The sequence below is a fragment of the Carassius gibelio genome, chromosome B13 (assembly GCF_023724105.1).
Source record: "Carassius gibelio isolate Cgi1373 ecotype wild population from Czech Republic chromosome B13, carGib1.2-hapl.c, whole genome shotgun sequence".
In the NCBI taxonomy this organism is placed as follows: Eukaryota; Metazoa; Chordata; class Actinopteri; order Cypriniformes; family Cyprinidae; genus Carassius; species Carassius gibelio.
In genome coordinates this window covers 11,522,745-11,550,293 of record NC_068408.1, presented here as the reverse complement: position 1 = coordinate 11,550,293, position 27,549 = coordinate 11,522,745, and the positions used below count along the sequence as shown (strand labels likewise).

General features: G+C 37.4%; 3 protein-coding genes across 3 annotated transcripts in view; 2 read left to right on the top strand and 1 right to left on the bottom strand.

Moving 5' to 3' along the window:
* The window catches only part of LOC127970497 (stromal cell-derived factor 1), a 100,176-nt gene that overhangs the window by 53,791 nt on the left and 18,836 nt on the right, over positions 1-27,549 (top strand). The gene's annotated exons all lie outside the window — the stretch shown is intronic.
* On the top strand, positions 1,304-6,414 carry LOC127970493 (dorsal root ganglia homeobox protein-like). The gene is made up of 7 exons (XM_052573089.1): positions 1,304-1,436; positions 1,581-1,676; positions 2,198-2,298; positions 2,920-3,021; positions 4,707-4,876; positions 4,967-5,079; positions 5,388-6,414. The coding sequence occupies exons 2-7, from the start codon at positions 1,619-1,621 to the stop codon at positions 5,717-5,719; spliced, it is 876 nt and encodes a 291-aa protein (XP_052429049.1). The 5' UTR covers positions 1,304-1,436; positions 1,581-1,618; the 3' UTR covers positions 5,720-6,414.
* LOC127970490 (uncharacterized) lies at positions 10,739-25,092 on the bottom strand. Its single transcript, XM_052573087.1, has 2 exons — positions 24,637-25,092; positions 10,739-22,330 (listed from the first exon to the last, which is right to left on the bottom strand). Exon 2 carries the CDS (start codon positions 22,206-22,208, stop codon positions 12,777-12,779), a length of 9,432 nt encoding a protein of 3,143 aa, XP_052429047.1. The 5' UTR covers positions 22,209-22,330; positions 24,637-25,092; the 3' UTR covers positions 10,739-12,776.

Sequence of the window (27,549 nt, the reverse complement as noted above, 5' to 3'; positions counted from 1 at the left end):
AATATGAAATAAAAGTTTATGAATTTATTTAATGCTCTGTTCCGAGAATCCGACTTCATTAAAACTTTTTATACGTTTATGCAGTGGATAATGGGCTTATAATAATAATAATAATTTAAACATTCGTTTGTAGTCTATAACTCAAACTTTTTTTATTTTAATGCTGGGCATTTGCGCGTAAGATGTCCTGTCGCTGACCATGGTACTGAAAGTTTTTTCCTTTTCCCTTTTTATTACGAGGCCTCATGCATTCACAATTATTCTGTTAGTTAAAAATTAAAAACAGCAATTATTCATCTACACTCTAAAGACATGTTTTAAACAGAGCGCTTTATGACACTCATTTCATCTGGCACATATACTGCTGTAATACACTCCAAGTCACACTCTCAAGATCGTAGAAATCACTTGATCTATAGGTTTGATCAATCTATTTCCATTCCGTATAATAACACAAATGTCAAGAAGTTATACAGAGCTCGTCCCCCAGTTTCCGATGTATTTTGACGAGATCATAACACCAACTTTATTTTCAGCGGTGCATAAATTAATTACACGCATTTAATAACTAAAATATCATTATATTCCCCTCTTAATATCATAAACGTTCTACGCCAGGGAAGCACTTAATAGTGCAGGGGGCCATAACAGGCTATTATACTTGTGTAATGCTATTAGAGAACCAATTATGCACCATTACACTTGCTTTTTTGCAGTTTATGTGATTTCATCCAATACCGTCCTGCACTTCAAAATTTCAGCTGCTACTCGGAGCCTCATTTCCAGCAGCAGAGGAGCGGCGGTGTCTGCGCGCGGCGTCCCGCGTGCGTTTTAAAAGTAATTGAAAGGGTCCCGCTGCATATCATTTACGCGAGAGTGGGAAATAAATCCTTGGACCCCTTGCTGTGAACAAAATCAAAATTTGGACCTGCGAGCGCACAGCCAGTGGATTCTCGTATAAAGTGGACCCCTAACCCATATAATGAGCAATTACTGGTCTGACAGCCAATTTTAAATTCAAAAACAGTCATCTAGATTTTTAATATAAAAAGCAACTGTATAAAAAAGTGCATCGTGCTTGTGCCCGTGTGTTTGTGATTTGGGAATATGCATGCATTGAGCTAAAGTTACACTTTCGGAGTATGAATGCCTTGGAGGATTTTGACGTTTCCACCACGTGCGCAATCCGGTTGGCCACGGAGAACCTATCCAAATGACTTGAAAACGAAAATCTGATTAATTGCAATTACGTGGGAGATTATAAAGACGAGTGTTGTCATGCTCTAAACAGTCACAGAGACATCTGGTCACTCCCTCCTTACGCGCGCGCGAGCGGATAAACTGAAGCGCTCAGTGATTGACTGTGAGAGTGCGATTGCTCTGCTGAGGTTGAGCTGGAGACACGAGAATCGCGAGTGCATAAAGACCGTCTTTTGGTACATTTGCTTTTGTATTATGTACTTCAAATCGGTTACAGAAACGTATCAGTATTGTTCAAAGTTGTCTTTTTAAGACGCATGCGATTACAGTAATAGTTAGCGAACATCTCGCTGACGCTTGGTCATTTGTTTTCTTTGCAGAGAGAAATATTCTGTCCACTCGCAAAGCACCGGGAAACATGTTCTACTTTCACTGTCCACCACAGTTAGAAGGAGAGTGCTGCAGGACCAACACATGTAAGTATGATTCATTTCTTTTGCAAGAATGGAATTTTATCTCAAATGTTAGCTTTGCATTTTTATACAAGTTTTATACAAGTATATCGCGGTTCTGTGGCAGTTTTATAGTGCTAGAATTTATCTTCATATTGTGCATGTTATTTCGCAAAGTTACTTAATAATAAGCCTATGTTTGGGTTTGTTTTATGGTGTTTAAAGTTTTGCCACATGGCAACGTGATCGAGAGGCTCGACAGCCGCCCAGCTGAGACTTTTTGTTGCAGTCTGTCTGAGAACAGATGTTAGATGTCATGCCTTTCAACTGGCATTTTGTTGGTCACGGTCTCTCATTGTGTAAAGTGATAATTCAAGTCTCTAGCAGATGAATACAATGAATCAACTGTTCCCTTTGAATTAGTCCATCACGATTAAGTGAGAGGCAATCATATTTTCCGTCTCACTTAGGGCTATGGGAAAATGTATATTTTTATTACATATAAATGCTATGTTTTAAAAGTGTCACGTTACTCTTTTTAATAGTGAACACAAATGGGTTTGGGAATCACGCCTCTGGAGACTTTGATGACGGTTTTCTGCGCAGAAAACAACGCAGAAACAGGACGACCTTCACTTTACAACAGGTATCAAGTCAGCGAGGAGCAAGATTTTTGTTGGATACAAAATAGAATTACTGTTCTTTAACTTATGTTATAATGTTTTATAAACGTTATGTGAGTGTTTTAGACTAGGCATGCCGTGTACGTAAACATAGGCTACATTTATATATATATATATATATATATATATATATATATATATATATATATATATATATATATATATATATATATATATATACTTCTTGAAGTAAACTTTCTCTTTTATTTGCACAAAAAAAAAAAAAAACATTTACATATTTAGGTTAACAATTAATACGGTTACATAAGAATATTGGGAAAAAAATGCAAGCAATGGAAAGGCCGAAGAGCATGTAGGCCTGTTTCCTTTGAACAAATGTTTAATCAATATAAACAGTCACAATAATGCCTGTTATTTGTAACGCATATTTAAAACAGTAATTGAAAAGTGTTTGAAAATGTGTAATTACTTTTCTATCACTTCAGGCAGCAGTTTTTGCGCGTTTTACACTGCACAACGCATGGACATTAATTCACAGCAAATGCACAACAAATATTAAACATTTCTCTCTGCATAATAAAGCATTTTTTCGTGAAATAAATGTGTATAAATATATTTTACAGTTGGAGGCTTTGGAGGCGGTTTTTGCACAGACCCACTATCCAGACGTGTTTACGAGAGAAGAGCTGGCTATGAAAATCAACCTAACAGAGGCTCGCGTCCAGGTGAGACGTCTTTCCTCAACTGTCCAGAGCTGTAACGAATACATCACACACACACACAAAATAAAATAAAAATAAAATAAAAAAATAAAAAACAAAAGCGCTCTCTGAGCACGTTTGGCCAAAGAGAGTAAATGAAGCCACTCTGTCATTTCCGTGATGCGCTTTAATAACATCAACATAATGTGGAATATTAGATTAGGTTGATTAATCGGTCATTCATAATTAACTAGTGGTAATGTTCTACACTAATTTGCCCTCGTCTCTAAGGTATAAAAATTGCTTAGAAGCACTGCCATTTCCGTGTTCCAGCAAATGGAGAGATGATGCGGTGCTTTTCGAACAAGACAAACGTCCCGAGAACGATTTTGCTCGGTTATAAAACGCTCGTGCACCTGAAACCTCCTATTTCATATTCTGCGGCCTTGCAAAACATCCGCGGTAATATCAAGTTGGCCACATGTAATTGCATTCAATGTGTCTGTATGTAATTTCCTGCATTCCAGATTTGCTTTTGGGTTTCCTTCTGAGCTCAGATCTAATTGTGGGAAATATAATAGTTTCCCTTTTGTTCCCCAGGGTCATCTTACTATCGCTTAAAACCAATGACTGCGACGCGATAATGGAATTCGCTGCTGTAAATTAGGGATTGTAAACAAATTATTTCTCTCTAATCGGATTACCCGATTCCTATTATTAAATCTGAACATGAATCGGTCGCAGCATGCAGGGATATTAAACTTACATTATTATTAGGAAATAAATTTTCTTTTTGTTGTAGTATAGTGGGCGCCCACCGTTTTTAAAGTGTCAATTGGCTTGTGCTGCGTTAAGAACAAACTGCAAATTGAGATTAATGGTGCAATTATGGCGCATTCAGTGCTGGGGGATCATGACTTCTAGCTGGAAGGTGCAGGGGTGAGATAATGTTGCCACAATTACATTGTGAATATTGTTGTCCTGCCAGTAAACTGTTGTGCCATATTATGTGGAGAAAGCTATATGTGTGTGGCGTTTTGTTTGTTCGCATCATTGTACCTCTGCACAATGCTGGCCAGGCGCTGGAGATATGGCTGCATTATGCAACCTTTCCCATTCAAATATGATTAATGCGTTAGAGAGCACAGACTTAATCGAATCTGATGTTGTCAAACAATCACTAAATAGAGAAATAAACGACTTCATCATGGTTCTCTCTCAGAAGCAGGGAGACTGTCAGTAGGAAGTCATTAAAAAATGATAATGAAAAATTGCTCAATTAAATGTTGTTATAGGCAATGACCTTCATTCAATTAACATACAAGAACTTTGCGGCATATGCTCAGCAATTGTGTTCGTGAAGTTTCAAATAAGTCACCGGCTTGTTAGATTTTGCAGCACATTTCAGAAATGAGCACTGGGTGCAAATAATAATTCTAATATTTACACAACTTCAACTTAACAAGTGACATTTTAGATTGGGTTTCAGCAGAGGAGATTCTCACCCAAAAACATTAATTCTGTCATTTATTTACCCTCCTGTGACTTTTTCTCTTCTCTGTAGCACAAAAGGAGATATTTGCCAGAATTATATTTTTTTCCTTCTCTCGCCAATAAATCAATTCATACAGATTTGGAATAAAATAAAAAGTGAATAAATGTCAACAGATTTTTCATCAAACCTTTTTTTTAATCTGCTTTCTCTTTAGGTGTGGTTCCAAAACCGAAGAGCAAAGTGGAGGAAGACAGAGAGAGGGACTTCAGACCAGGAGGGAAGCAAAGAACAAATGAATGACGGCACCCCTCCTGCACGCAACCTCAACCAGTCTCCTGTTGACCACAGCAGAAATAAGAAAGAATCAATGGAACTACAGCAGAAGTGTGTAGATCATCAAATTAAATGTCCGCATAGGATATATGTTTGTTTTTGTCAAGAGATGTAATTGCAAACTCTTTCCTTTATGCACAGTATTAACAGAGTGGTGGGTTCAGGCGGACCTTTTTTCCCATCTTGTCTGCCCGGGACTCTGCTGAACACAGCCACTTATGCACAAGCCCTTTCACAAGTGGCAACTTTAAAAGGTAAGATCCAGCATCTACTGGATGTCATCATGAAAACGTGTCAGATAGGTTTTATATTTTTTTTACTGCAACTGATGTGGATGAAAATACAGCATATTGTTATCATATTATATTGCCTCTGAATATTTATTTAGAAACGTAGGCAGATTGCATTACCATATGAGACCTTATTGTGAAGTGTTAATATAGTTATCAGAACCGAAATCTGCAGTCTGTGTTGTCTATGTAATCCTGTTTTTAAAAAAAAGACATATAATGATGAAGGACATGAGCTGCCCCGTTATGACACACTATTCTGCTCTCATTAGGAAGTCCATTGTGTTCCTGCTGTGTGCCTGACCCAATGGGCCTCTCCTTCCTGCCACCATATGGGTGCCAGAGTAACCGGACGGCCAGTGTCGCAGCCCTGCGGATGAAAGCCAGGGAACATTCAGAGGCAGTGCTGCAGTCAGCCAACCTCCTGGGGGCAGGATCTACAGCCGGGCCCGGAGCAGGTCCAGGGGTCGGGCTGGGCCAAAGCACTGTTTCTGCGGGAGGAAGCGATTCCAGTCCTAACTCTGGTACCTCTAAGATCACATCACTACGGAGAACTCCAGACAAACATCTGCACTGCCAAAAGGAGGGTCCGGATAAGAAATGAAGGAGTCTTGTTTTTTTTTTTTTAATCTTTTCCTAATTTGAGGACACACTTTGGACGAAGGATTTATAATCAAACATTGAATGCCTGCTGCCTCTTTTTTGAGAGCACTGACATACCCGGCACAGGACGGTGTTAAGTGCAATCCCTTGTTGTGTATTTTGCGTGTATGTGTTAAACTATTAATTCAACTGTAATTTTTCCTCTCCTCGTCCTTCTACTCGTGATTCTTGCCATTGGTTTTCCCTCTTCGGGTGTATGTGGGCGCCTGGCACTTAATTCGTTTTTTTGTGTGGCGGAATGACTTTTGAACATGCTGTGTGGCAAAAGAAAACTCCCTGGTTGCCAATGTGAACTTATTTAATTTTTCACAATCCATTTTGATGTTTGACTTGTGTACTGTGAAGTCAGGTGATGATAGACATTCTGCATTGTGTCAAGATATATGCCATGCTGAAATATAAATGTACTAATGTGAAATAATATATGTAAGATAATATCAAGGACAGAACTGTATATTAAGTGTTAAGTTTGTCATGTTTTATGATATGATCCGGGTAACTCCGATTCATGCTGATGTGATGGCAACTGACATCTCTCTTGTCATTGCATCTGTACATCCATGATAGACTGCAAGAGTTCAGACACTGGTCCTGTTTTGACATGTTCTATAAAATAATTAAACATGTAGGCAATCATGTACATCTCCTGTTGCCTATTGCTCACACCATCTGGCTATGATCAATTATTAATTAGTTCACAAGAGGTAGGGCTGCAAAAATGGAAGCAATGGTTGGTCTTATTATTTATTTACTTTAAAGTACATCATGACTTTCTCATATCACATAGCTATTTTACATGCGTCCCATGATGACAATGATGTGACAGGTGCTAATTATGACAATATGCACTGAGCATACAACAAAGCTCAGCTGTCATTAGGGTTTTAAGCAGCTTATTGACACTTTTGTAGGAATTCTTTTGTTATTTTCTTTATATCAAAAAATGTAAATGTAACCAAACTGTTTTAGATCATAAGTTCTATTATATGAGGATGACCAATCATTGACATGTAGGAGCATATGGAATATCCAATAGGTTATTAAAAGAAAACGTTTTCACCTGCTTTTTTAAAAAACACATTGCAATATTTGAAAAGCAACTTAGTTTAAGAACACAACTGTTTACTACCTTTGAAAAGAAGCTGGACTGATTAAATTCTCGTCCTTGAGGATTTTCAGGAAATTACTTTTGATAGTCAATAACACAATTGAGTAAACTGCACACACATTAGCATTAATAATTCATGTTGAATTATGTATTATCACAAAGTAGTGATTTAATTATTCATGATGTGACACCCTGGTGACAAAGCAGAGCCAGATAATGTCAAAAGTCTTGCCTGATGAAATGGTGCAGCTTGGCATTTGCCTGTTTGGTGACAATAATATATGCTTTGTTCAAAATTTGCAGTATTATTTAGATTCAACTTTCAAACAAAGAGAACTCTTTTTTTTTTTTTTTGCTAGAAATAGAAACGATCACAGTAGAAACAATAGAATAGAAATACAATACAATAGAAAATTAGCCTATTAGAATACAAATAAGGTTAGAGAAAATGAAGTATGACTAGGCCGCAATATTATTAATTAGCAGGCATGGCATCATCTCCATATAATAAGCAGAATTACTATTACTCATAACATGAAACATACAAACAGAAGGAAGACTGCACTGAATCTGCAACAATATACTGAAAATGTTCTTCATACTAAACAAACTAAAGTTACAATTATTTTTGCTATTATTAATGTCAGATTTCATACATTTGGAACTATACAGGTAGCCTACATCTAAAATTATATAGATAAGAATGACATATAGTGTTCCTGTAGCTCAACTGGTAGAGCACTGTGCTAGCAAGCGCGCAAGGTTGGGGGTTTGATTCCCCGGGAACACATGATATGTAAAAATTGATAGCCTGAATGCACTGTAAGTCGCTTTGGACAAAAGCGTCTGCTAAATGCATAAATAAAATAAATAAATAAATATAGAATATTATTAAATAAATATTAACGATGTCTAATCTTTATTTTCAAACAAACACTAGACATCATAAACATAAATATTAAATCAGAAGCCCTCTCTAAATATTTAGTTATACCCAGTGACGAACAAAGCAGAACTATTAAAGATCACGTCACATCCAGTAAAATCCTACACTTTTAAAAATAAAAGAACCATTCAAAGGTTCTTTAAAGAACCATCTCTTTCTTACCTTTTAATAATCTGAAGAACCTTGTTTAGCCACAATGAACCTTTTGTGGAACAGAAAGGTACGTCCCATGATAAAGGTTCTTTATGGAAACATTTAGACAAAAGTTTCTTCTATGGCAACGTGAAGCACTTTTATTTTTAAGAGGGTACGTTATGGGAGCACACATATTTAGCTTTTTTAAAATTAGTGTATTTTTATAACTTGCCTGTCAGCAAAAAGAAAAAGGATCACCTCTGCTATCAAACAGGTAAAAAGCAGTGCCAGTCAGATTGACGGATTTATCACTTCCATCGAACAACATGCTGTGAGGGCGTTTTGGCTGAGTTTTCATCAATAGGAATACTGAATAAGCATTAATTTATACATGTAGTCTTAGTATTTTACGTAAAAAATTATAATTAACATGTTGATTTATTAATAGGTATACTAGTTAGTAGATACATACATGAAGTCTAAATGTTTCAAACTATTATGTCAAATGTTCGCTCTTTTACAGATTCCCAAAATGTACTCTAAGAGTTTTTTTTTCTGTCTTTTTAATTTCTGTGCTGATATATTTTGTATTGAATTGTTGAAGGGCTTGTCCCTTTGTTAATCTCCAGTAGCCTGTTGTTTACATCACGGCCATGAGCGTAGCTACTCGCTGGTGCTAGTCAGAAGTATTTGGTATTAGGGGCGGGACATGATCATTCTGGGGAGCCTTTGATTGGACAAAATGAGTGCGTTCAGGACGAGTCACTTAAAGGGAAACTCCACCCTTAAATAAAAATGTTGTCATTAATCACTTACCCCCATGTTGTTCCAAACCCGTAAAAGCTCTGTTCGTCTTTGGAACACAATTTAAGATATTTTGGATGAAAACCTGGAGGCTTGAGACTGTCCCATAGACTGCTAAGTAAATAACAGTGTCAAGGTCCATAAAAGGTATGAAAAGTCGTCAGCAGAATACTCCATCTGCCATCAGACGTGCAGTCTGGGTTATATTAAGCGACGGGAACACTTTTTGTAATCGAAGAAAACAAAAATAACAACTTTATTCAATAATCCCTATGTCAAAGGTCTCCTCTGTGTCTCTCTGTATCAACGTGCTGCATGTGCTCTTCTGTGTCCTCCACGCCACAAGGATGAGTTATTTTTGTTTTCTTCGCCTACAAAAAGTGTTCCCGTCGCTTCATATAACCAAGACTGCACGTCTGATGGCAGATGGAGCATTCTGACGATGACTTTTCATGTTACAAAGATTAAAAGAGCTTTTAAGGGTTTGGAACAACATGGGGGTAAGTGATTAATGAAAAGTTGTCATTTTGGGGTGGAGTAACCCTTTAATATCTTCACTTTATTTTCCTGGTAGAGTAACTTTAAATTACACAACTCTTAATTTTTTTTTTTTTTTTTTACTGAGGAACTAATTTTGGTTTTCTTTTTAATAAATTTTGACATTTGTAATTTGACAGGAGTGTGCTCATGTAATCCTGTCAATTGAAGTGCAAATTATGTTGTATCAAATCTATTTAAATAATTAAATATTAAATTATTTTTATTAGTTAATTTGTGGGAAAGTTAGACATTGAGTTTAATCTCCATCATGGACAGCAAGAGAAATAGGTTTATCTTGTAATGTGTTAAAACAGGCACAACACTGGTCACAACTATCCGAGTTTTCTTACATCTAAACCTAAAACATGTTTGCTCCATATGTGACCTGTCGTCCTCAGTATGTTTCTCTCAGACAATAGAAACACTATTGTAAGTGCATATTGCATCGACTGATAAAGATGTCTCCACTTTGAGAAAACCCAGCTCTGGGAAAAATCAATTTAGACACTGTTGCTGTTGTTAATCTTTTTTTCTTTTCCAAAATGAAATCCTGCACAGCAAGCAAACAGAGAAACAAATGGCCTGTGATGGTTTTAAGTAATTTAGAATTATTGTAGTAGTATTTTTAGAAGATTGTTTATAACATTCATTGCACGTGGATTATTGATTATTCAATGCAGTAATTCATTCTATTATGAGAAGCATTGTTACATCAAATTAACTGGAGAGAGGCCAAGCAAGCCTAAAAAACACTAAACTAAACTAAATAATGACACAAATCATTTGTTTCAAATTTTGTTTGTATGAAGTTAATGAGTTCTTTTGTTGCATTAATGATACATTGTCAGTGAAGTCATATCCAAACTCTGGTGCTCCAGTTGTTTGAGATATGGGCCTCCTGCATAGGTCAAGATATTGTCAACATTTGTGCAGTTATCACAGCTGCCTGCACTTACATAAACAAAGATCAAACTCACTACATTTATTTTGACTGGGAAAGATAAGACAGAATGGATCTGATTATGCTTAAATGTTTTCTTACACAGTGCTGAATATTTAGTATATATTAGTAATTTTAAATTAATGATCAGCCAGTTTTTTGTTAAAAACCAAACAAACAGATATTACATATACAAAGATATCTGTAACATATAATGTATTGATTTACTAGAGAATAATATAGTTTGTACATACAAAGTGCTATGCACCCTTTGTCCACTAGAGTGGTCTATTGTGCAGATACTGAATTCACTCAAACCCGCAAATACAGGATAATATCACAGCACTGGGGTAAAGAGAACAACGAAGCTTATTTTCAAGTTAACATCTGATAGTTCCTGCATTTTTTAAATGTTTTTTTTAATGTTTTTTTAATGCATTAGCTGTTTAAATGGATCTGTGTGAGAAAACAACAGCCAACCAACATATTGTGATTTAACATCTTTCTTTAATGATGATGTAATGAGTTTCTGAAAGACTGTAAAAGTAGTACATTGCAAGTAGTTGTTTATAAGGCAATCATTTTATAGTCATACATCAGAAACAATGGCAAGGTAAAGACAGACCACCCCTTTTTAATATGTAACCTGCCAAAGCACATCAAGAGAAAATTTGTTTTATGGCAAGTTATTAACCCTTAAACTGAGTTTTAAACCTGACAAATTTAGTGTACAATTTTCATGCATACTGTGGGCCATTTGGAAATCTTTTTTCTGCTTTTATAGAGCATCACAGTCCCGCCCACAGCCGGTGCTGGAAGTAAAAATTCAATACAACTTCTGCATTGACAGTTGGGGTATAAGCCATAAAAATGTAACCATACATGGTAGACTTAAAACCAGCTACGCCTGTACTAAGCGATAGTATATGCTCATATAAACGGCAAAGGTTCATGGGGCACTAACCTTGTTTTGAGATAAATGCCTTTTATTTGCGATGTCTTGGCTAAGTACTTCATTACCCACAATCCTGAACAATCCCACAATCCCACTGTGATGCATCTGATTGGTGGAGCTCGTGTACCCGTCTGGTTAAACCCCGCGAAGGTCCGTGAAGACTGAAGATCATTAATAAAAAATAAAATAAAATTAAATAAAATAAAAACCTGTGTTGCGTTTTTGCACGGTAGACTCATCAGTGCAATCATGATCTCCTTGGCTGCCATGATGGCGTTTTTCAAGGAGAAAACAAAAGTGTTCAAAGGGGTGAAACCCACTTCAGATAGGGTCATGTAACGTTAGTTGAGTGTAGTGTGTCCGAGGGTCAGCTTGTGGGTTTTGTAAGGGCCAGCATGAGGGACAAGACCTACAAAGTTTTGGTGAGTTTTGCAGGGAGGTTGGTAACGTTAGTTAGCATTATCGTCCACTTTAGCTAGGCTACTGTAGCCTTCATATGGTATGAGTCATATCAAGCATTTTATAATGCCACTGTCAAAACAATATTTAGCCTCAGCATACCTTTTTGTGTATTTACTGAACATTTGTGTAATGACAACGACGTGTTGACGACTGATTGCAGTCAGGTACAAAGCACTGCACCATGTTGCTGACATTATCGTCAACTGCTTTCACACATGCACACAATATAAAATACATGATGATAAATATAAAAATCAATACACAATACCTATATAAAACACTATTTATTTACACGATTAATACTGAAAGAACTGCTATTACTGCACATTCACTAAATAAAATAAAATTCACTGGAGGAAAAAGATCGCGCGGGCGGCCATCATCAGATTTGGAAGTCGCTCAAAAGGCTCATTCGCAGTTGTGGCTTCAGTCTAATTCAGTGAGGCGCGGTGGTTTATGGGATGAGTAGTTCCTGCCCTCGAAATGAAAATATGTACACAGTCTTGTACCTTTTGACTTTTTTGGATTTTCTCTTAATTTTTTTACTCAAAATGATATGTTCAGCCGTAGCTGGTTATCCTCACACATGCTCTAAAACTCTTTAGATACGGATTTTCCCAAAAGTCAATGGGAGAAATGAATGGGAAATTTCCTTCCGGCACCAAAGCTCTCTCAGGCTGTGGGCGGGGCTGTGATGCTCTATTCTGGCTGTGTCTAAGGAAAACGCCATAGCATTACCACTAAAAAGTCACTTGAGAAATGTACTTCCCCTGAATCTACAGTGTGCTCTGTGGGCATGGTCTTTATTTTTTTTATAAACAAGTACACTGCAAAATTATTTTCAACATAACATAATTAATTGGAATGCTTCACAGTTCTTCCGTTGACTATTTTGACAATAAAGAGCCCCTGCCTACCACAATTACGGTCACCTCAGCTACAAAACACAAATGAGGTTTAACAGCAATCCATCAATACAAATCAAAAACAGGTTTAAGAACTCTTTTAACTTATTTAAAAGTCACATTTAAATAGCTTAGCTATACACTCATTTAGCTTCAGATTTGAGTATAAAGTATTTACTTATCTAAACAACCAACTTTACTCGTCATGTGCTCTCCATTGCAAAGTCCTCTAATTCACTCATAGTTATAATATCTGTGTGTCTTTCAATGTTGTCGATACCGTTTTCTGCATACAAAGATGGATTGTGAATTTGCTCATGTGACCCGTACAGCACATCAGGGTTTTGCTGGGAATCTCTGTTGCTATTCTGCAGACAAACATTCTGTCTCCATGGTTCACCACCTCTCTCAAGTGTATCCTGGTTGTCTGCTGGTGTTGACAATTCAGATGATGAGCTCAAGGGTGGTAAAGAAGACGCAGCCATTGGCAGAAACCCATGATACAGCATGTAGGGAGTGTTTAACATCTCCAATGATGCTGGCTGCGTTAGAGCACCCTGAGACCTCTGACGGACATTTAGCTGTACATATTTACCAGTTTCCGGGTCATAAAATGTCTTTGTTTTAACTGGTAAAGGTACATCCACCATGAAGTACTGTCCTGAGTTTGGGTCTTGCAAAAGCTTTCTCTGTGTCACGGGGAAAGGTTGGGCAACTGTACTGTGTGCAGGGGGGGTGTAATTTGGCTGGATGTCATACTGTGAAACAGGAGGTGAAGCTTGCACCGCTAGATGTGTTGACAGTATGCTTGAAGGTGAAGAGGGCATACTGGAGACATTTCTGGTTGATTTGGACTCTAGCTGTTCTTGGTTTTCAGGTACCATCTTGGGGGTCTCTGCCTTCTTCATACGCCTTGTTGTAAGTCTTTGTGCTCGGCGAAGAGCTTTTTCAGATTTTGGGGGCACCACCGGAGGTCTACCGAGTGGCCTTATATCACTACAAGATGATTCTGGTCTTTCATAGCAGGCTGACTCTGGTCGTTCGTAGCAGGCAGACGCAGGCCTTTGGTAGGTGTCTCTGTAACTTTCATGCTTGGGCATGAAGGCCAGACTTATGTTGGCCATATCTGTGAGGCTCACTGCACAGTTCTCCACATCCTCTGACATTGTGCTGATGACAGAACGAGTTTCTTCTTCCTCAAAATGTTGGCTCCTTCTCTGATGGCTCTTTGCTTGTTTTGTTGCATATTCTGCTGAGGGCAAATTGTTGTGGAGTGTCTCTTTTAATTTATGGAGCCGGTGGGTAGCAATAGCTGGTTCATGTAAGACTGGAGGGTTAGCAGACTCTTTGGGATGAATTTCATCTTCTTTCTCTGAACCAGTCAAGTGTTCCTTTGGGGAGCCAATCCTGAAGTCTTCAGAAAATGACCTGTGAAAGCGTGGCTTGACGGTTTTGGTCACAGAAGATGTTCTGATGGTGTTATCCTTTACTCTGAACATGATGGGTTTCCCCATGGCTGGAGAAGAAGAGTTGGATCGCGGTCCTGTAGCATGCACTTTACCGTGGTCCGTTGGACTTTGCAAAAACAAGCTATCTTCCTTTTTCTCTTCCTCTGATTTTTCAGCTGAGCCTGTATTTTGAGACATTTTGAGACTTGGAGGAGGTGGTTCGGGTTCTTCTTTTGGCTCTATTTCAATGTCAAGAGCATTCACTGTGTAATATTGTAGTTCTTCAATTTCTTCTCCAGGTGGTGATGCCATATTTATTTGGATGTCTGTTGCTTTTGCAGTGCCAGACAATGACACGTTTGAGAGAGATTCTTGTCTTCCATAATGAGAAAGATTGCCTTTTTCAGTTGTTTTGTCATGAGTCATTTTTCTTGATCTGCTTATTGTACCTTCGGCTTGCAATGGTACACTTTGGGGATTCTTGGACAGATACATTTTGTTCATTTCTCCTCTGTTTAGATGCTCCATGAAAGTTGGTTTAGTGTTTGGTTCTTTATGATTTGTTACAGCCCTTGGTTGGGTGCCCATTGATGCAGCTTCATCTTGTGCACCTGAAGCTACCAGTGATACAGGTTTTAGTTTAACTGTATTGGGAATCAAGTGGTTTTGTTTTTGAGGTAACGTCTCTTTCTCTGTTTGTTTTTTAAATTGTGATGTTTTTTGCTTGAGATTATGACCGTTCTCCATTGAAATACTGTCTCTTTTACATTCTCCCCCTATATCCGACACATTTCCTTGCAAGTCTTTATGAACTCCTAAAACTGGCTGTTCATAACTTTTGTAAAAGTCCATTTTGGGGAATATATCAAGCTCTTTTGTATCGTCTTCAGCAGAGATAACTCTCAATCTAGCATAGTCCGCGATGGCTGATATTTCTGGTCTAGTCACTTTCTTGTTCCTCTGAGTAGCCTCTGGTTTGGATAATATACCTTCTTTCCTTGTGTCCTGTTGATTTAACTGAACATGCTCTTGTTCATATCTTGCACTTCCTTTTGTTTCTGACTGATACTGGTTTGTATTAGTCTGATCAGCTTGTTTTGTCATCGTAGCTTCAACATTTCTTTCTTTCTTTCCTCTGAGGATACATCTGTTTTCATTAACTTTCAAATTACCATCATTTTGACCACTCAGACTTAATATAGGGTCTTCTTTCTTCCTTTTGTCACTGTACAGTGCAGGTTGTTTATTATCATAGACTTTTTTATCTTGAGTCCCATCTGCTCCTTGTCTTAGATTAATTTCTGTCTTTTCTAATTTACTTGCACTGTCTTTCTTAAGTGGTGTGATTTCTTTTCCGACATCAAGTGTATTTGTATGTTTCATTCCAGTGTGCCCTTTCATATTATTTACAGTTTTGGGTTCATTTTGGACTGTAAGGGGCTTCACTGGTAAATTATTTTGCTCTGTAAAGTCTTTCTCAGCTACATGTTCAGTCACGACAGCTCCTTTCTTTCCTTTCAGATTTTCATGTTGGTTTTTCTGGCCTGCCATGAATACCTTGTTTGATGACACTTCCTCTGTAGACACTTTAATGTCCTCTAAGTGAATTTTTGGGACTTCAAAAGAGGCCTGGTCTTGTTTTACAACAGTACACACATCCTCACATACACTGCTAACTTTATACCTATAATTATTAACATGTGTGGCAGCGCCATCTTTTAAAACCATCTTCGTCATCCTGTTTATAATTTCATTACTTGTGTTAAGTTCAACATTTAACTTCTCTTGTGACCTTTTCTCCCCTCCTTTCTCGTCCCCCTTTACATACTTTTGCAGAGTTTGAGCATCTTTGTCTGAGACAGATTCTTGTTTGATAGCCATTACAGGCTCCTTTTGTTTTGTCTCATGCACAGTTTTCTCAACTTTTGGGTTAAATGTTTCACTTCCATGTATTTTATTCTTTTGAGATGTAAATCTATCAGTTTCATTAAACATTTTGTCTTCACCTTCCGCATTTTGAGGCTTCTTTTTAACTTGGGTTATCGTCATTTCGGGAACTGTACTTTCCATGAATTTACTGTTGACTGTCTCCTTTGCCATGGATGAAATGGGTGCCTTTAAAACCATATTATTTTTTGCTTTTGTTGATTCATCCATTGTTGCAGGTTGTTTAGCTGTCAGGGATACAGTATCAGTTTTCTTTGGGGACTCTCTCAAATTAGATAAATCATCAAGAATATCTTCCTTCATTTTCATACTTTGCACTTTATCAGTGTTTCTCACTTGCTCCTCAACTTTCTTTTCCTTCAACTCAATATCATTTCCCCTACTTTGCCTTGATGGTTCAATGCAAGTATCTTGATCTTGTATTAGGTTAGCATCTCTTATAGAATGGACAAGTTTTGGTGTACTGATTGCTGTATTGTGTTTCTTTTCAGTTTTTCTGTTGTTGGAAGGAGTTATTGATGTGGTATCACAGTGTTGGACTTCTACTTGCTTGATTTTGCTCTCAGTCCCCTTTAAAGGTTGACTTGTAATAGTTGATTGCTGATCAGAAACCTGTCTGGAGTCATCTGGATGTGTTTGTGTTGAACCTTTGAAAAGCAGAGGTCTATTCATTCCATGATTTACTGATTTATGTGACAGGTGAGTTTCAGTCTCCTTTTCTTTTTGTTCTTTCTCATCCTGCATATGTTTTGATGTGAGATGACCATGATCTCTGACCGGTAACCCATATTTAGCTAAGAGGTCCTCATATGATGTACTGGTTCTCCCTTGGATGCTTGACTTATCTGTAGTTGTCGGCGGTTCAAACTTTCCAGTTTTGTCTTCTTTTTCTTCAGTGTTTGAAAAAACTTCAGTCTCTCTATCAACATCATGTTCATTTTCCACTCTCTTGTTTTTAATGCAAAAGCTTTCATCCTTCACAGATTTCTCAGTTTCAACAGAACTCTCCTCTTCTTGTTTTGCTGGATTTTGTTGCTCATCAATATGACACTTACTTGACACACAAATAGTGTAGATCATAGGTTCATCATCTGAAACTGTTTCTGTTTTGCTTGAGACACAAATACTGTAAATCATGGGTTCCTCTCTAGGTTCCTCATTGCTTGGTGTAGTGATGTTTGATGTATCTGCTGTGGATTCTACATTTTGTGTTAAAACAGGCTGTGTATTATTCTTTTGAGTTGCATCCTCCTCTACTATTACTTCATGTTGGGGGCAAACATTTGGTTTTATTGCATCTTCAGCTGATTTTGGGGGTTTGGAATTGGTCGAGTTCACTTCTTGAGACTTTTCTGTAGATTTTTGTGGATTGTTTTTGTCATGTGATATTTGTAATGGTCTGGGAAATCCTTGTTCTTGTTTTGAGCTGGCACTTTCTGTAATTTGCTCTTTCTGTTGAGTGTTATTTACTACTTCTGAATCATCTTTCATTCTTGACATACTCCGATAGCTTCTAGGGAGTTCATTCTTTTCAAATGAGAACAGAGTCTTTGTATTTTCATCATCTTGATGGAGTTCTTTTTGCTGACAGCTTTCTTTTGCTTCAGATGAAGCTCTTTGTGTTAGTGATTCTTCATCTGTTTCTGGTTTTGAGTGACTCTCCACCATTTGGTTAAGAGAGGTAGTTTCTACCGTCTTTACTTGTGGAGTGTTATTTTGTTGCTTAGCCAAGTCATTTTCCTGTGTTATATTGTTTTTTATTGCTTGTCCATCGTCATTATTAAAAGGTTTTAGTGTTTCTGGCTCCCTAGTTCTTTGTGCGGCCAAGTTATTTGTTGGCCCAGAGTTGATTCTGACTGTATTGTCTGTTGATGACACCTCTGAACTGATCCCAGAATTGTGTTTGTAGGTTCTATCTATAAGCTGCTCTGGATCTACATTCAGTTTATTGGTTAGAAGGTTTGAGGTGAGCTCTGATTTGACAGGTTCTATTAGTCGTTTGGCAGGTGGAATTCCATTTTTAAACGTCATGTCACTTGATGAGGATGTCAGTTGACTGGCTGTAATCGCAGAGCTATTTTTGATTGGTTCATTTTTAGACTGCTCCATGGCAGCAGTAATCTTACTTTTAAGATGTACATTAGTTTCGTCAACTCTGGGTGTGTTTTTCTCCAATCCCAATAGAGAATCTTTATCCAAACAGCTGCTTGATTTTGTAGTTTCAGTGCTTTTAACATGTAAGTCTTCTTTGATTATATCAGTAGGTTTAGTCACAGCTTTTTCAGAGGAAGTATACTGACTCTGTCTACTTCCATACAGACTTTCTTTCTGATCATGCTGAATTGTTTGTTTTGCATTATGCAGTGCAGGTGAATTATGGGAAGTGTAGTTCTCTCTGTAGGTCTTGACGGTCAAATGTCCTGACATTGATTCATCTGGTGACATTTCATGACTTTGCTTTGCCGATTCCTTTTCAGTGTTTATATTCTCTGAGCTTGTCATACTTATTTGTTTATCTTCTGAGATTCTGGATGGCTGGTAGTTTTTATGGGCATTATTTTCCACTGTTGCTCTTCTGTCCATAGTTTCTTTCATCTCTTTATTATCAGCTGGATTTTTGTCTTTTTGCCTTTCTATAGCCAAATGTTTGTATTTCACATTCTCATCCTTCTTTTCTGAGACTGCATTCTGAATATCTTCAAAATGAAGAGGTTGTATTTCCGTTGATGATGGAGATCTATTCTTGGGATGATCGTTGTGCAATTTAATTTGTTCTTTGCACTGGGTTACACTGGAATAAGTGATATCTTGAAACAAATGATTCAGCTTGTCAGCTGTGATTTCCTTCTTTACAGAATATCCTTCTTGAACATCATTACTGATAGTCCCTCTTGTTTTTGTTGAATTTCTCGCAAGAATGCCTTGTTTGGCAAGTCCCTTTTCTTTAATTGCTGATATTTCCTTTTGAGCATGTGCTTTCAATTTGGATGTCAGCATTTCTTGTTTACTTTGGCCTCTTTCCTTGTAAGAAAGCACTCTTGTTGTGACTTTGTCAGTATCTTTACTAATTGTTCTGTCTTTTCTGTCAGTGCTACTATTTGTTTCATTTGTATTTTGAAAATCCCTTCTCACATAACCAGGTGATGGACTTGTAATATCCTGCACTTTGTAGTCTTGTTGTTCTTGCTCTTTTACAGGCTCTGCTGTGGTTAGTTTTTCAGCTGTATCATATTTAATTGGATTTTGTGGGTTTTCTGATTTAGCCAAAACAAATGTATTATCTTTTAACCTTCTTGCTTGCTCATTATCTCTAATGGCAAGAATATCATTAATGCTGAACCTGTCTTCATGTTTAGTTGGTAAACTTGTATTATTTTGATGTGAGGTGTCAATGTTTGGGATGACTGAATCTTTATCCTGCAAAGCACGATGTGGTGCACCGTTGTTGGTGGAAAACTCATTTTGAAGCATGTGTAGTGTACTTGAAGTTGCATTGTAGATTGTATAACGCTTGGCACCAGATTGTTCAAGCATCTCTGATTGTTTCTGTGTACATACACTGTCCTTATTGTGTCTATCTTCAGTTGTTGATGATATTTGCCACTGTTTGTTAGGCTCATACTTGTATGGCTGATAAGAGTACAATCCTTCATTCTTTTGACCTTTATAGTCTTGTAAAGGTGCATGAGCTCTCTGATAAAATGTATTTTGTGTCGCCATGGGGTTAAAAGAATTTTGCTCTGGTACTCCTTTAACAGAATCATTTTTGACACTGAAGCTTTGTAAACCACCATAAACTTCTGTTAGGGGAGATGTTTTGTTCTGGAGACTGTGTTTTGGTATTCCGTATGATTCAGTAGACTTTGAAAATGTGTTTAATTGGCTGTCATGTATAGATTTTTCACTGTAAGATGTTTTCCTGGGTGATGTTGTATCTTCCCTGCCTTCTTTCTCTTCCTCCTTTGCAAGTCGACCAAGTTTAATGTTTTCATTCACCTTTTGCATGTATGTTTCCTTTCGGACAGAATAGCTGTCATTGGCAAAATATTGCTTAGCGGTGGCCTTTCTCTGTTTGTCCATCTCAATCAGTGCTGCTATTTCTCCTCTAAATGGCCGTGATTCAGATCTGCCGTCTGTTTCCTTGAATGAACCAATCTGGTCCCAAGGACATTTTTCTTTAACAGTGTCATTTTGACTGTATTCAGTAAATGTTTTTCTTTCAAAGTCCTTTCTTTGTTTTAGATTGTTTTGATTTGTGTTATCACTCTGGTTGTATCGCTCTGATGTGTGAGCAGGCAGAGAGTGTGTCGGTAGGTAAGCCTTTGGGAGCACATTTGCTATTTCAGGCCTAGCAGGAATAAAAGTACTGTTGAGGTCTATTAATTGACCTTCTGAAGTCAGAGAGCTTTTATCCTGTGCTGAAAGATTGTGTGTTGAGAGCTCTGTGTTAGCCAGCGGATCTGTGCTACGAGAGCGACCCTCTGAACTTCCATGGAACGATTTGTTATTAGTGACTCTGTCCTGAATTTGAGGTGAAGTTAATTTCAAATTATCATATGATCCAAAGCCATCGGTATAATCTTTAGGAGTGATAGGAGCTAAACTGGGCTCTCGAATTAAGTTTCTAGAGGGTTGTGCATCTGTTCCAATCAAATTCTCCTGAACAGTTTCTTGGGATACAAAAATATCAGAAAATCTGGATTCTCTGCCCTCTAGCTTTGAGGTCTGATTATTTAGATCTGTTATTTCTAGCCCTTTAAATCTCGTGGGACTGTACGTACTCTTGACTCTTTTTCGGTTGTCTTTGAGGTTGAAAAGCAGACTTGAAGCTTTAGATTTATAGCTGTCACGCAGATGTTTGACATCAGTCTGAAGTTTAGGGTCAGTTTCACCTTGGGAAGAATAATCAGAAACAGAAGGAGTGTGTGCAAACTGCAGTATCTCAGACGTCTCTGTTTCTTGTCGTGTGTGAATAACCGGTGTGAGGAGCTGAGTGATGTTGAACGGTGTCACACTGCTAGGCAAGTTGCTCTCAACCACTATCTCATGTGTAACTTTGTTATTGCTAAACAAATTTGAATCTGGCCTACATGTTCTCTCATTAGTTGGCGAGACAGTGGAGGGCCGGTTGCCTGAAAGTTTATTCCTTATAAAGTTATTGTTTTTCTTCCAAGGCGGATAGTTGGAAGCCGTCTCAGATTCGCACCTCTTTTCAATCGCAGAGGCTTTCTGGACAACCGTGGACCTGGATCGCTGGCTAGCCACAACGTCTTGAATTTGTCTCTGGTTGAAGCGGCTACTTTCACACAGAGAGTTTGGCATTCTGTGGTTATCTTTCAGCTCTTTGTACATGGGAGAATCATACCACTGTGGGAAATCCTTAGCCGACATAAACCCTGACACATTTGTACTTCGGAAGGAAAACCTGTTGTACTCTTCCCAAAGCTGGAAAGGGCTGAATTCACTATGGAAGAAACAGTTTGTAGAGTTCAGTGGCTTGAATTTACTTTGTGAAGATTTCATCAGGACTGTTGTGTCCATCTGTGCCACGGCGGCAGCCAAGTCAGATGTGTAAAAATGGTTTCTATAAGAATGAAAGGGGCCTGACTTAAAATTCTGCTGGTATCCTGAAGAGAACTCAGAGAGTTCCCTTTGGATGTTTAGCATAGCTGATTTGTCCCATGATTCACTGCCAAAATCTCTATACCTATCCCTTGCCAGAGTAACGTCACATGCCCCACTGTCTTGGTAACACTCGCCTGAACTAAAGGCTTTGATTAACGATGACACTCTAGATGTGCTCCTACTCTGCTGCCACGTCACCTCCTTGGAGCCATTGTTCATATAAGACAAGCTTCCCTCTCTGAAAGCCTGTTCCTGATGGGTTACATCCACATAGGAATGCTGGAATGTTGAGGCCATCGCAGGATGTACTTCTGCCTCACCATATTGTTGAACGCTGTATGAAAATGCCTCGTGGGAGATTGTCTTTTGCTGGGCTTCTTCTGCAAATGCCTTATGTCGTTGTGTAGGAGACAAGGAAAAATCTGAGTCATTGTAAATGGCCTCCTCTCCAATGCATAGGCTCCTGAAGGCACGATCAGTGAGGTTGCTCACCTCCCTGTCTGTGTCGTCCATAAAGCTGTCAATGCTGGATATGTCATTGAGGCCATCTGAGTATTTGCGGTGGCCCTGCATGCTTCCCCGCTGGCCTGTGTGGCACTTTTCCAGGGAGCTCATTTCAAGCACTCACTCTCATGGACAGGGCACAGTTGTCCCTGTCAGTCTTGAGATGGCTGACACAGGGTGTCTTGCATTTAAGTAGTTCACCTTCTAAGAGGTGATCAAAATGCCTTCCTTTCCTGCAAAAGTATCAGAGATGTCATAAACTTGTAGTTCATTTTAGTTTTCGACAGAGTTCTTGAAAATCACACTGTTATTGCTGAGTAAGTAGTAATTCAGATTTTATTATGAAGTCTGACATCCAAATTGTTCTCAGATCTGAGTCTTTGACCTTTAAATCTGATCATTTGTCAGTTGAGCCGCACCTCTGCCTTGCATTCTGCATATATCACGTGAAGTATATTTAGAGAAGGAAACTGCTTCTCATTCTTACACAGGATCACATATTAACCTTCTCTGACACTTGCTTACATGCTAAAATGGGTCCCACTGGAACACCCTGCACATGGACTTCAATGGTAGTACTGGTAGAATTATATAAATATTTGATTCAAGCATTACATCTAACATTAAGCCGCATTTCCCCCGAAATGACCTGGAACAATTTTACCAGGAACTTTTTCCCCAGGAACTATATTCCCCCCAGACATGTCGCTTTCTGCGTTTCCACCGCGGTCTAAAATACAGTGAAGATTAGGCAAATAGTCTGGTGATGTTTGTCTGCACGTGTTTCGCAATACAAAGTATGCAAATTTTGGACTTGCATCCTTGGTAGTTTGGACTTTGCGAGTTCGACTCGGGAGTGTGATTTCCGCGACAACACAAATCCGGTAATTCGGCAAACAGCAGCGTACTTGATAACCTCAATCAGCTCGCCTTGGCTACTGCAATTTTCCTCACTGTATATTTACAATAAACATTTAAACATAATAATAGCCACAGAAATGTACTTAGTTCAGGGAACTGTGTATATATAGCTACAGCCATTATGAAACAAATTAATCGAAATATTATTTTAACTGCCTTTTTTATTTTCATTTTAACATATAGATAAATGAAATAGAGATCAAAGATTACCAGTTAGATTTACCCAAAATGAATTATATTTTATGTTTAACCACTAAAGAGACATCAGAGCCAGCGGCAAATGTCAGAAGGACTAGCCATGTAGAGACTGCTCTCGGCGCATACATAAGCACTGAGCTCCCACTGATCGCGTGGAGCTGACCGTCTCTGAAATCGGCGAAACACATTTTTAAATAGGCAGTATCTTTATAAATAAACCACAGGTTTGAGTTTTAAATGAGTACATTATCGCCTGAAATACTTTTCAAATTACATTTCATAACACAATAACACAGTAATATTTTGAAAATGATCAGAATATATGGTGGTTAAAATCAAATGCTGCGTGAACTCAACCAATCAGGATGTTTAGCGCCCAAGTCGCGCCCCTGATAGTTCCAGAACTTTGAAAAAGTACTACATCACCAGCAGGGCCTTTCTGAGGGTCATTTTTTTTAGCAAGAATTTTATTTAGATCCTGGTTCCTGCAGTGGAAACAAATCGAGAACCAGCCCAAAGTCCCTAGTTCCTGGGTAAAGTTCCAGCGGTGGAAACGCAGCTTCCGATATTAGATTAGATTAAAATGTTAGTATGTTTTAAAGCAAGTAGAAATTTTCATTTTACACATTTTTGATGTTACATATTCCAAAAAGTCATGTTTAACGTTTGTAAATTGAATAAATATAACTAAATATGGATTATTTTAATATTTTGTCTTTTATGCAGAGCAGTATTAAGTAAAAAAAATTTTTAATAGCAATTATTTCTAGATTCTTTGCTAATTGCTGAGGAACAGCTATAAATACTTCCCCTACATCAGTGTGTTTACAAATTTAAACACATGTGAGTAAAAATAAATTCCCCTGATCCTTTGAAACATGCTAGACATTTCAGTGAGAATACCTCTGGAATGTATTTTCTTGGTGTCGATCTATATATATATATATATATATATATATATATATATATATATATATATATATATATATATATATATATATATATATACATATATACACACACACTATACATATATACACACACACTGATTTTATAATTATAACTTAGTTTTCAGCCTAATCAATGATAGATTCTTACACATTTACCTTTATTTATTTATTTTACATTTGGTTACATCCTTGCTCAGTAGTATGAAAACAATCATACACTGGATGTACATTATGTTTTATTAAGGTTAGATTGCAATAGAAATCAACTGAATCTAATGTGTTTAACATTCCAACTTAACATAATTAATCCAATTAAACATTTTGTATTATGGTACTCATTTCAACATAATAACATATTCTGTTGTCCAATTACATATTTCTATATAATACAAATATCTGAGTTAGAATTTAATACCTTGCATAAACTATATTCACATAACATTATGAACACAACTGAGCTTTTTTCTTACCTTTTGCTCTTATATCTCATTTTTTAGTGGAGGACTTTTTTCATGCTTTAGAAAGAAGCTATTCCTTATCCGTTGCATATGTGCAGCAAAAAAATCTCTTCAACAATGCTTTTGCTGGGCTCCCCTTAAGGTTGATATAAAGTCTCCTTAAGTGCACACATAAAGGCCACTTTGTACAAGGGCCCCGGCGGGGCAAAAGATTCGAGGGTTCAGAAGCAGAAACACGCTGAAATAGCAGTTGCATCAGGCAGAGACGATCGAGCTGGAAACATGGGATGATGGCTTGAGACAGCACACGTATTGGAATAACCATGTGGTGTCAAGTGTCAAGCAGATGAAAACAGCCCAAACCAGTAATTCTGTTGGGCCGTGTCAGGCCTTAAGAGACAAAATTACATTGGAGCACCATTGAAGTATACAATGCCAGTAGTAAAAAAAAAAAAAAAAAACCCTGTTGTTTGTGGCATAACATTCATCCACTTGTGGAGTTGTTATGGTGAATAGCATGCATCTAACCAGATGAACATGTGCCCACTGAGTAAAAATAGCTTCTTGCTTCATTAACAAGTGTCCCTCACTTCTTTTGGCTGAACCGTGCATTAGACTTGTCAACAGATGATATCTGATCCCTTTTAAAACATGTCCATTCAGTATTTTTACCCCAGTTTTTAATTGTACTTAATATAAAACAAGTACAGTCCCAGTCAGCCCCTTTAACTGTCAGCTATTAAAATCTAAGAAAATTGTCTAAACTAGACAGTCTCTGTTGCCAGTTAACTTAATAAAAGTGGGTAAAAGAAGGGTCACAATAGGAGGGATATTTTTGAGCCAACTCCTCCTCCTCTCAGTCAATCAATTTTCAAACGTCCCCCTGATGTCAAGCTGTCTCACGCCAGTCTTAACTTTGCAGCCAGGCACTGCTATAATAGGACATGAGTGAAGTGAGCTCTTTCCCAGGAGTCTTGGCTGTAGCAGAGTGTGTAAATGTGATGGACACTCACATATGGCTCCTCTTTAGAGCTCTGTTGCTAAGCTCTCATCAGAGCTGTTGCACCCTTACTTACTACTTCCTCGCCACTCACAGCTGTAGTTTACAGCACTGCCTGATACTGAGCAATTAATTATCCTTAGCAGAACAAGATGACATGTTATGACCAAAACAACATGAGACTATCAGCTGAGTACATGAGAGATTGTTACAATGTTAAAATTCAGAAATCCATCATTTTTATTTTTTATCCAATCATGAAAATGTTGTCCATGAAAAGCAATGTTTTTTTTTTACACTACAAGAACATTTTTCTAGTGGAAAGCATTCTAAAAATCTATAAAATAAATTTTACATCAGAAGTGATATTTCATATTATTGATATTGTGTGTGTGTGTGAGAGAGAGAGTTTTAGAGTGGGACTATCTATTTAACTAACCAGTAGCAGACAGTGTTTAATCATTTTATAATTTTTTCTTAATTATTAATTATTACAAATTACTACTATTTTATATATATATATATATATATATGTATGTATATATGAAAGTTAATGAGATTTACACTTTATTCAAGTAAATATACAATAAAATAAACAATTAAAGATGGGATCTATTTATATTCATATAATTCTTATTATACTACGAGACAAAATGCTATTGTATTTATTATTATTATTTATATTTTTATATATAGATTTTCTGTTTGCTTTTTCAGTGTAAAAACCTTACATATTAGAGTAACTATCACTATCATGTGTAAATACGTTTTAAGGGGGCTCAGTGGGGTACTTCACTCTTTGTAAAAAGAGTTTTATATTACATATGCATGTCTGTTCTTATGGGATCAGGTATAGTTGAACCCCATAACAGGGTAGTGGTATCTTCCAAGCACTGGTCATTCCCTCTGTGAATCACCCATCATGACATTTATGGGATCATACTGAAATTACAGCCATTCTGCTGGACAAATATTTTTAAATGCTTCATCATATAACATCAGATGACATTGCTCCTTTAATGCACTCTTAGTTTATTGTTGCACAGCTGCATTGAAATGTAGTTGTTGTGAAGTCTCCTGCTTTAATTTATTTTTGATAAAAAATCTACAATGTAGAAATTGTAAAAATGTACAACTATAAATGTAAAACATATATCAATCCTAAAATGTATATTTTAGATTCATTCTTCACAGCCTTTACACACTGGTTCAACCAATAAAGTGAGATTAGGGGTGAGGTTATCTATTTATCTAACCAATGGCAGATGGGGAGAATGGTGTAATCATTTTGTCATCATATGAAGTCCACGTAATACAAACAAAATGAATTGTGATGGAGTTGTTGTATCTTAATTGAAATGACAGTTGTTTTAACTCTAAGTTAAGTTAAGTTATAAACTCTGTGTGCATCAAAGACAAATAATTAACAGTCAATAAGCACAGTCACTGAAAGTACTTAGGCCATCAAGTATTAGAAAAACATCACTGCTCCCAGGCTCATTTACAAAATGCAGCTGAGAGAAAATAACGCATAGCTCTTCTTATGGCGCCTGTAATGTTCTCGGATATTGATTGTATCAAGGATATTAGCTGGTCTGTGACTTAATCAGCCACCGCCCCCATCTGAATAAAGCTTGAGCTAAATGACTCCCTCCTGAGGGGCCTGCTCTGCCTCTTTTTATTAAAACCCCACAGTCATTTGAATGAAAATGTCAATAGATCTTCCTCTGCATGCTTTTAGAAGAAAAAAACTAAATTGTGATGAATTCGGAGTGACAAATACCTTTATAAACATAGCTTTTTTTTTCTTTTTTACTAAAATCTTATGGGCTTATTTTAAATGCTGATCCCCTGGGCCTACTACAGAATTTCAGTAGTTCACAGCTAATAAGCCTTGTTTCAAACTAGGATCGCTGACATCCAAA